The following is a 10296-nucleotide window of genomic DNA, read 5'->3' as shown; positions in this document are numbered from 1 at the left end:
TTTTTCCCATATAAAGTAATATCAAAAGGCTCCATAAATTGAAGCCTGGATGGATTTTCGGGCATGACCCACCCTCTAATTTCTGCATTGTTTCCTTGCAGGCCAGGCCAGTCGAGGGTCTCCAGTATGGGTTCCAGAGTCTGCCTGAGAGGGTGCAGAGAGAGAGAGAGAGAGAGAGAGAGAGAAGGTGCAGGGATGGGCTATGGTTGTCAGCATCCAGGCTGGGCCTTCCCCACTGCTCCTGAATGCCTGTCTCCTGCTGGCAGAGGGCTGACTGGGACACAGAAAATACTTGGCACCTTCTCTTGATGACATGGTCAGCCTGTCCTAGGAAATGTTTGCAGGACATCCTTTGGGCCAAAATAAACATTTGCACCTCACCTTATCCTCTGGGAATCAGGAAGTGCTGGAGGCAAATGACTTCAGCAGCCCTGGATATGGGCCAAACATCAAATTTGGGACTATGGAAGGACCATGAAGGCCTCCAAGCCTGGTGCTCAACTAATGGGATGCTGTACCCTGGGGGAGACACAAGTGTTGTAACTCAGGAAGCAAAGCAAGCAAGTGCTCAGGACATATCCTTGGCCAACTGTAGTGGACTTGTTTGATCCCTTTCCTTGTGTGCAAAGACACCCCCATCGCTGCATGCCCAAGTACTCCATGCTTGGATTCCTATCCCAGCCTGGTCTAGGGCCAGCATGGCCCAGCCCAAGGTCCCTCCATCCCATGTATAACCACTTTGGGCCTAAAATGTGGCTGCCATGGGTATGTGGAGATGGAGCTCAGACATGCAGAGTGGGCCACCCTGCAGAAGCTCCCTAACACCATAAGAGTCCCTGGAGGCTCCAGGCCCCTTACTCTTCTCTTTCCCTTTTTGTCAAACCAGCACCTCAATTTCTGAGACTTGCCACCTGGGAGCCTTCTCTGATACCTAGTCTACGGAAACGGTTAAGCAAACTGGAGCAGACTGTGGACTCCAATTCCATCTCTCAGTGAGGAATGCAGCAGTTCTGGGCAGCCTTCTGGCCCTTCAAACCATGTTTTTTTGTTTTTTGTTTTTTGCACCAGGGATTGAACTCAGGGGCACTCAACCATGGAGCCACATCCCCGGCCCTGTTTTGTATTTATTTGGAGACAGGGTCTCACTGAGTTGCTAAGCACCTCACTGTTGCTGAGGCTGGCTTTGAATCCCTGATCCTCCTGCCTCAGCCACTGGGATTACAGGTGTGTGCCACTGTGCCCGGCTTAAACCATGCATCTTGGTTAATGTGCATGAGAGCTGTCTCAGGGCGTCCTCAATGCCAGTCTTTTATCATAACTCACTGTCCTGTAGCCTTGCTGTGGCCAGTTAGCTTGAGGACTAGTTAGGTCAGCCCTTCATGGTGCAATAATTTCATACTGTTGGAAGTATTTGTGATGCTGTTCATGTATGAAATGTGTTTTTTTTTTTTCCCTCTCTCTCTAAATCCAATGCACACACAAGCACGGAAGGGGGCCTTCCTTTTTCTTTCTGAGTTCCTTTCTTACTGGGAGGTTGAATGGGTGGCCAGCCCTGGGAGGGTTCTGCTAGTACCCTGCTCCCTCCCAAGATTCCAGACCCTCCTCAGGGGACAATAGAGGCGCATGGCTATAGCCTGCTCTTGAAGGTGTCTGGCCAATATAGCCATCCTATCCCTTCCTAGGGAAATCCTCCAGAGCCAGGGCCATAGCACTGGCCAAGGAACAGATCCCTCTCTCTTTCCTGCCCTGCATAGTCACCACAAGGACAGGTGGGCACATATGGGGCTCTGCTGGAAGCTGAGATGAGGCTATCTCCTCAGGCACTCAGTGGCTTGAAGAAGACAAGTTAGATCTGGTGAAACCATGACTCCCTAGGTCACCTGCTAGGCTCACAAAGGTGTGGTGTCCTGCTCAGGGGTCACCCCATTAATCCCTAAGGGCCAGTACTCCCTTCTCAGCCTCCTTCCTTCTTCCTCATAGCATAGCCATCTGGGCTGTGGGACTCTGGGCAGTGTCACCAGTGCATACTGTTCTTACTTCTGTGGATGGCTTCATCTTGGTCAATATTGATTTGGTTCTCTCAAGTACTTCCTTTTGTCCCTTCCTTTTCCAGAGCTCTCTTCCCTGCAGGACCCTGTAGTAGAGAGGGTGAAAAGACAAGGTCAATATGGTTCTTGCTGTGCAGGCGCAGCATCAGTGAAAGTGGCAGAAAAACTGATGCACATGGCTAAAGCAAAGACTGAAATTCCAAGGACTGTCTTCAGGCAAAGCTTGATCGAGGCTCAAATGATATCAGCAGGACCTTGCTTTTCTCAGCTGCCTCTCGGCTCTTGTTTTTTAGTTAGTTGTCCTCTTGGATGAAAAGCTGGAAGCTGGCAATGACAAACTTTAGATGCTGATTCAGGCTTAGGGAAATGAGCCATGCTGCTGTCCCAGGGCCTTCCCATAAGGTTTCAGTGGGTTCCCACTGCTCTAAAAGTCTATGCTGACCACATATATGGTGGTGGCCAAAGAAACATTGTATATAATCAGGTCCAGCTTACCTGCTTCTGTCTGGGTTAGGGTGGAGCCCTATCAAGTTCATGACCAAAGGGACCCAGTGATGTTTCCCTAAATGGAAAGGTACTTGGGGTGGGGAGGGGTGGATCATATTAATCCATAAGCCATCTCAGAGGACATACAAGTTACATATGTTATGTATTGCCTCCTGAACAGGTCCTGAATAGGTGCTCAGCTCATTTCATGCCCACTGCCCCCACAGGACTAGCAGCTCCCCCACTGACCAGTGCCCTGTGATGTCTCTGTTCACCAGGCCTGCAGGCCTGCCAGGTGAGGGGTGTGAATCAGTGGATTAGACCTGGAAGGTCCCAGCCCAGTCTCTGGACCAGAGTCCCACTCAACTTGCTGCTACCCAGAAGTACCCTGTTCATTCTGCTGTGAATGGATGGAAAAGAGGAAGGTGATTTATTTGGATTTGCTATTAACAAATGACTCTAGACTTGGTTTAAACAACACATTTATTTTTCACAGTTCTGGAAGCTGAGAAATACAAAATTAAGGCACCAGTAGATCCAGTTTCTGATGTGGGCTCATTTCCTGATTTGTGGAAAGCTGACTTCTCACTCTTTAAGGTGGAACAGGGTGAAGAGGTTCACTGGCTTTTTCTGATAAGGGCACTAATTCCATTCATGAGGTCTCTATCATTATGACTTTATTACCTCCCCGATGCCCCACCTCCTAATACATCATCTGGCATTAGGGGCTCAGCAAATGAATGTTGGAGGTACACAAATATTCAGCCCTTTGCAGATGAGTGGGACATGGTGATATGATGACAGGGGGAGGTAAGGATATCACTATGGTTTTGACTTGGTGGGGGCAGGAGCTTCCTCTGTGGTATAGTCACTCCCAGTGTCCCTGGGGGCTTTATAACTATTATCACCAAAACTCTGTTGTGTGATGCGTACCAGAGGAGAAACAGGTTCTGAGGGACAGTGCCATGCCCAGGATCACTGGCCTCGAGGTGCATATCTGATCACCCATTCTTCATACTCAGCCCTGAGCTTTGTCCGGTGGCTGAGGAGACCAAGGACCCCTCTCAGTGAAGATGTGATCTGTTCTTCTTGTTCTTTGAATCTGTATATGAAGATTTGTAGGGGTGGTCCCAGTGACATGGGCATGGGCCATCACTTGGGGACACTTTGTGGTCAATTATCTGGGTTGAATGTCCAGCTTTATGAATGATGTGGGGATGCTGGGGAGTGGCCTGGGAGAGCAGGCACCAGAGGGAAGAGGATTGAGCCAATGTTTATGCCAGAAGCTGCTTCCTGGGTTTGCTACCTCCTCCATACAATGAGCATTGAGGGCTGGAAACCTGTCTGAGGGTGCTAAAGGCCTTTATTTCTTACTTTCTGCTTTTTGGGTGGAGGACATTGCTCACAGTCTGGAGTCTGAGAGATGAAAGGGGCCAAGAGATCTTTGAGGTAGGAAGGAGCACACTTTTGTCTAATGTGACTTCTTTCATGTTACCCCCACTCCTTGCTGGTTAAGTTCCTATACATGAATCTTGGAGTTGTGGTATTCCAGGGAGTGAAAGCAGGGGTGGGACTTTGGGGACACCAAAGTTTAGCACTAAGGGCCCAGTCCAGACAGGACCACAGGAGCCCAGAAATATGAGAGCAGCCCCACCTGGGAAGGCTGTACAGCAGAGGGTGCCACTTCCTACGTGGGTGGACTTTGGGCTTGGTGACCTGGGTACCTGGAGAGGAACGGTTGTCTCATCCTGTCCAAGTTCTATCAATTACAGTACAAGATTAAACATTCCAAACACACACAAACGTTCAGTGTGGAATCTTTTCTACTTTCAGATTTATTCTATACAAGTAAAAGCAATCAACAAAGACAACAACAACAACAACAACAACAAAAACCAACCCATCGCTAATAGTTGTCTTTATGGGGAGGGCCTCTTCCCACCTTGAAAACAAGGCTGGGGACATCAGGTATCACTGCTATGGACAGGAAGCAGACTACAGAGAGGAGGGAGAGACCAGGATTTCTACCTTTTGCCTGGGTCCTTTCTGCTCTCCTGAGTGAGGGGCCCCATTGGGGCAGTGCTGATAGCCCTGCTATGCTCATCTACTGGGGACCAGCTAACAGGGCTGCTGCCGCCCAGTGGACATCACTGGCTTTTCCTCTAGAGCCTCTGGGCCAGTTGCCTGGCCATCTTCTCCTAGAAAACTTGAAAACTTGCTGAGATTGTGTCCTGTGGCCTGTGTCATTCCCCAGTCTCCTGCTGCCTCCTAAGATAGCCGCTTACTGCTGACAAAGTTCCACAGACATAGCACACAGGTTCCTGAAGGACCATCTACCTGAGCCAGTGCTCAGCCCCGGGTCCCAGCTCAGACTTCCCTGACCTCAGAGTACAGGCAAGATTAAACCAGAGAGGTGATCTCAGGAGCGTACTGCAGCCTTCTGGAAATGTTTCTTTGGGTGTGTTGGGTAGTCCCTTGCGCAGGGGCGGCCATTCCGGATGCGGACGCTAAGAGCTGACGCAGAGGATTCACCCTAGGCTGAGCTCCCCAAGTCCACGGGTCACCGATGCTCAGGGGGAAGCATATGGCTGTAGTAGGAGGCGACAAGCTGCTGTGTTAGTTTATAAATAAAATAGGTTTGCGGGGAGCGCATTTGTAGCGGGCTGGGCGCTCACATCTCCTCTCTGCGGATGGGAGCCAGTATCCTGCTGCCTCTCTGCGCCATCTGCTGGCACATTAAGGGGATGGAAGTCGACTTGGGGAGAGATGGAGACTGAGTTCAGCAGCTCATTCTAGGGAAACCACACCTCCTTGCTGTGTTTCCTAAGTGCCCTAAGAGGACCCGTTGATCTGGAGGGAGAGTTAAGATCAAAATTTCAGACAGCTGGAATTTCACTTAGAATCCATTCATTGTAGTTCAAAGACTGGCATCAAATTTATTATTATCATTTGTTAAATATTTTAGATCTTTTCAGAGAATCTACAAGGGCATAGCAGGTTTTCTTCCCCAGTACATTTTGTGTGGGCAGGAGATGAGGTGACACAAACGGGTGGGACACACGGGGGGAGGGCTGCACCTACATTGCAGGCTTTGGTCCCCTGAGAAAGAACAATATCTGAACTTCTACTGGGTAAGCTAGAGGGACCCAAGACCCACAGTCAGGTAACATGAAGAGGAAGGAGGAAGGGGATCCATGGGGGACAATGAGGACTACAGTCATACATGCATTCAACAAACCTATCATAAAGTAAAAATACACTCTGTAGGAAGGGTCTGCTGAGCAAGCCCCTGCTCGCTGCATGGCCGCCTGTCCTGCAAGCGTCGTGTTGGGATGGAGCTCAGGGAGTAGTTGGGAGGGTTGATTTCCATGGTATTAACCAAGATGAGGGTCTTTATCTTGGTGGGGGTGGAGTGGGCAGTGTAAGCTGGAACAGGGGTCTGGGCAGAGTGGCTCCAGCCTTCAGGGGTCTCTCAGCTGCTCCCTTAGGGGCAAAGGTTTGACCTGCCCAGGTGTCAAAGGAAAGGCAGATGGCAGGGTCCTCCCAGGGCCACAACAACATCCACTGATTGTTGAGGGGCACAGGACAATGCTGTTCTCTGTGCCAGCCTCAAAGCTTTCCTTAGTGGAACCCATGGTGTTCATCTTTCATGAGGATGTTCACATCTTGGGAGCACCTGGGGTAGGAATATCTAGAACCAAACAAGGCAACTCTGGAACAGCGGTTGATTTTTCAGATTCTGAGCCAGATGGTAAGGGGCTGGGGCCTTCTCAAGAGAGACAGGTGGTGACTGCAGCATCTGCTATGATAGCCCCTGACTTGGTTGGAGTTCAAGCAAGAATTGGCTAGATTCAGTAAGACAATCCCTGGGCTCCCTGTGACTGAAGTTTTGCAAAGAAAATGCTTCACAGCAGTTATAATAGTCTCCAAAGTTCTAACGAAAAAAAATATGTTTGGTTGAATGTTTCTTCTCAACACTCAGGGCATCCTGCTTTTTACTCTTTATAATCGGGTCATCATGTACAGATGGCTGTCCCATAATTAGTTAGTTGTTGGTCCATCTCAGGATAAAACCCACCCCCCCATTCCTCCTCTGTCACTTTGTGATGAAAACATGGCGCTCTCTCTTCAATCTTTGAGAGACAGGTGAAGAAAGTTTTTCTTGATGGGAATGGAAGGCTACACATGGATGTGACAGTGTTTTAAGTGGGGGCTGGGAGATGCTGGCTCAAGGCTAGCTCTACCTCTGTGTGACCCTCAGATATATTCATTCTTTATCAGAAAATGGTGTTACACTCCAACTTTAACAAAAGGAGGTAATCAAAAGCCAGTCTCCATGGGAGTGCCTAGCTTAAGCGCCAGCACCTGTGGACATTGAGCTAAACTGCATTTGAATCTGAGGGAGACAAGGGTGCCTGACAGATGACCTGGGACAAATATTGGTGACAAAGTTCAGGGGAACCTTTGAGCCTGGAGTCTTGCTCTTCTGAGCTAGGTAGAGAAGGAAGAGGAGACTCGTCCAGGACTGGAACTACAGAAGATGGATCCTCAGTCTGGGTCTCCAGCCCTCTGCTTGCCCAGCCAGGGAAGCTCCCTGCCCCAGTTGTTGGAGCCCAGGGTCAGAGAGCCTTGCCCTGTGTTGCCTTAGTAGCCGTCATCTGTGAAGAAGGGCCCACTGGCAGAAGGGGAGCAGTCACCCTCCTCGCATGGCTGCGAAAGCTCCCCGTACTCGCTGTTGTAAAACACCCGACTTCCTTGTGGCCCCCGGTTGGGCCGGCGCCGCCTCCCCTGGGGGTCAGAGTGTGCTCTGGACACATCCACATCCTGGCCTGGTCCTTTACAGCTGCCAAGACAGAAGAGATCGGATGTGGGTCAGGTTCTGATTGGAATCATCAAAGACACAGTCTGAACACAGCACGTTCAGAGACTCTGGGAAACACACACCTTTGGCTTAAACAGCAAACAGGACTAATCTGATCTGACAAACACTCCAGGGAACTTTTTCTGTCCCAAACTTGGACACAGTTCCACCTGGAATGTCTGATTGCATTCCCCCAAACCTGCTTCTCTATGATACACCTGCCCAGTGCAGATGCCTCTGGTGCATCTGTCTCTTCACGGTTCATCAGATGTATTTCCAGCCATACAGAGAATATCGCCCTCTGTTGCCACTTGTAGTGAGCAGCAATTGTCTCTAATGAACAAACTCCTTGTGTACCTGTCTTCTGAATTCTGGATTATATCCTACTTCATTAGGACCCTATTTTCTAGGACTTTCTTTTCCCCTTACCACCTGCCATTTGAGGTCCAGCAGACTGCCCATTTGGAAATAGTGTCCTTCCAAGATGGCTGCCCCTGTGCTGCCCATCTCAGTAAATGGCAACAAGGTTCACTCAATGGCTCAAGCCAAGCATCTGGCTGCGGTCTTTGCTTTCCTTCAGCTCTCACACCCAATGCATCCAGATGTCCTGTCCACTCTAACTCCATAATACACCTATGCATAAGTCTCTACCCCTCCATCCCTACACAAGAGTGGATTTGCAGGCTCTGTACTACTCTCCTGGAAGATCTCTGTGCTTTCACTCCTGCCTCCCTGTTCTCCAATCTTCAGAGAGACCCTTAAAGTTAGTCATGACATCAGAACACACCCTTCAGTGGCTTACCATTGCCCTTGGAAAGAAATTCAAGTTTCTCATCACGGCCTAAGAAGCTCTGCAGGTTCCAGCCCATGAAGGCTTCTCTGACCACTTTCCTAAGCTTCATTCTTAGGTGTCACTTCCTTTGAGTTTTTGGAAAATGCTGATTTATTATTATTTTGCTCTGCATGGTGCTACTGAGAAAACCCTGATATACCAATTGTTTCCTTTAAAAGTCATTAGGGTTTCTTTTTTCGCCTAAACTCCCTAAATGTTTCTCTTTAAAGTCAAATCATTCTACTAGAATTTACTATTCATGTGTCAGTTTTCCCAGGTATCCTTCTAATATGAAAATTTATGACTTCATTTGTTTATTTAAGAGCATTATCTTTAAACTATAAGTTTAAAATATTAGTTTTACTCCTCTGTATTTTCTTCCTCAGGGACTCTGATTTTTATGTATATTATATGTCTTCTATTCATCTTCTATATCTTTCTTTCTGATCCTTTTACTTCAGTTTCTTTTCTTGACTATTCTCTATATAACCTCCACTATAACTCTGTTCATATATATTGTCCCTCTGGCACCCTGATCTTCATTTTTGATAAGATTTATCTCAAATTGCTTTCAATTTCCTTCTTAAATTTAGTCATTTTTTAAAATCTTCATTTTATTTGTGACATAAGTTCCCATTTTATAGCTCCATTCTCTCCATTTATTTTCTGGATTTTTTAAATGTCTGACTTATGGTGCAGCTTCTTGTTTCATTATATATTTAATTCATCTTAAAAAGTTTTCATCTTTTTAAGAAAACTCCACTATGAATTTTAATTCTAATTTCCTGTTTTAGTCTTACAATAACTCTGAATGAATAGTGCTTAATTTTTCATTCATGATTATTCATGTTGGAATTTCCTACACCAAAAATAATAGATTATCTTGTGAAAGGGGCTGAGGATACACATGGTGCTATGGTCTGACTGTGACCTCCAAAGTTTATCTATTAGAAACTCAGTCCCCAGTGCAAGTGTTGAGAGGCAGGACTTTTAAGAGTTGGTTATGTCACCAAGTGGATTAATGTTGTTATCACAAGAGTGGGTTTGTTATAAAAGCAGTTGGGTCCTCTCAATGTTTCTCTCACTTTCTGCCATGGGATTTTGCGACAAGAAGGACCTTGCCGGATGGTGGTACCATACTCTTGGATTTGGTAACCAGGAGCCAAATCAATTTCTGCTAATTTTAAGTTCTCCATTCTCAGGTATTGTTATGGAAGCATACGATGAACTAAAATAGAGGGCTTCTTAGGTTTCTTCACTCAAAAGTGCCATATCAGACCCACATCTTTGGTATCACTAATTCTTTCTTGCCAAAGGCAGCTCTTCACGTCAGGTGTCATACTTCCACCAAGGGCCAACCAGTCCTTTGCTGGCCAACCACAAGCCCAGGTTTTCTAGATCTTTCACCTACAGATTTGGACGAAACATTACACTGCAGGGGAAGGAATCTGGCATCCTGAAGGGTCACTGAAAAGATGATGGAACCCGGGAGTGAAGAAGAGTTGACTCCCCAGGGGTGAGTGTGGACCAAGGATTAAGAGAAGACAGGAAGGGGCTGGGCAGGTAAACCACTTCCTTCTTCTTCCCATAGATGTCTCCAAGATATTCTGTCTTTGCACCTGTTTGGAGAAGGTTCTTTATTCCAAGTTTTCACACCTGCCCAGTGATCTGTTGCACCTTTTCATGGCTTATCATAATGTTCCCAAGGGAACCTGTGCGAAGAATTGTGCCCTCTGTTGCTGCCATAGTGAGGCGCAGTTTCTGTAATGAACAAATCATTGTGTGTGTCTTCTTCTGAATTCTGGATTCTACCTTGCTTCTGTAGGACTATTATTTTCTGGAACTTTCTTTTTTGGTCGCCACCAAGCAGTATTCCCTTCCAGCTTACTACCCTTTCAGAAGCAGTGCTTACCAAGACCACCAGCCCTGGGGCCACCTACTTGCACCTGGGGATTTGCTGTCTCCTACCAGGCTCAGCCTCCTCCATTCTCAGCCTCCTCCATTCTCTCCCCAGTGGGATTGGTCACTGTTCCAAGGACATGTTTTTTTTTTTTTGTACTGAGGATTGA

The 10296-nt window shown here is 47.5% G+C and overlaps 1 protein-coding gene across 1 annotated transcript in view; it reads right to left on the bottom strand.

The window, feature by feature from the left end:
* Positions 1-5444: 5444 nt before the first annotated feature.
* Flt4 (fms related receptor tyrosine kinase 4) overlaps positions 5445-10296 on the bottom strand; it is a 44887-nt gene continuing 40035 nt past the window's right edge. Inside the window, exon 30 of the mRNA XM_046457083.2 lies at positions 5445-7377. Within this exon, the coding sequence (XP_046313039.1) occupies positions 7179-7377 (199 nt within the window). The 3' untranslated portion in view covers positions 5445-7178. The remainder of the gene's footprint in view (positions 7378-10296) is intronic.

The sequence above is a fragment of the Marmota monax genome, unplaced genomic scaffold (assembly GCF_021218885.2).
Source record: "Marmota monax isolate L192 unplaced genomic scaffold, Marmota_monax_Labrador192_F-V1.1 WCK01_AAM20220418_F8-fsc00263, whole genome shotgun sequence".
Taxonomy (NCBI): Eukaryota; Metazoa; Chordata; class Mammalia; order Rodentia; family Sciuridae; genus Marmota; species Marmota monax.
The sequence above is the reverse complement of the archived record's forward strand: the minus strand, read 5'-3'. Positions and strand labels throughout refer to the sequence as shown.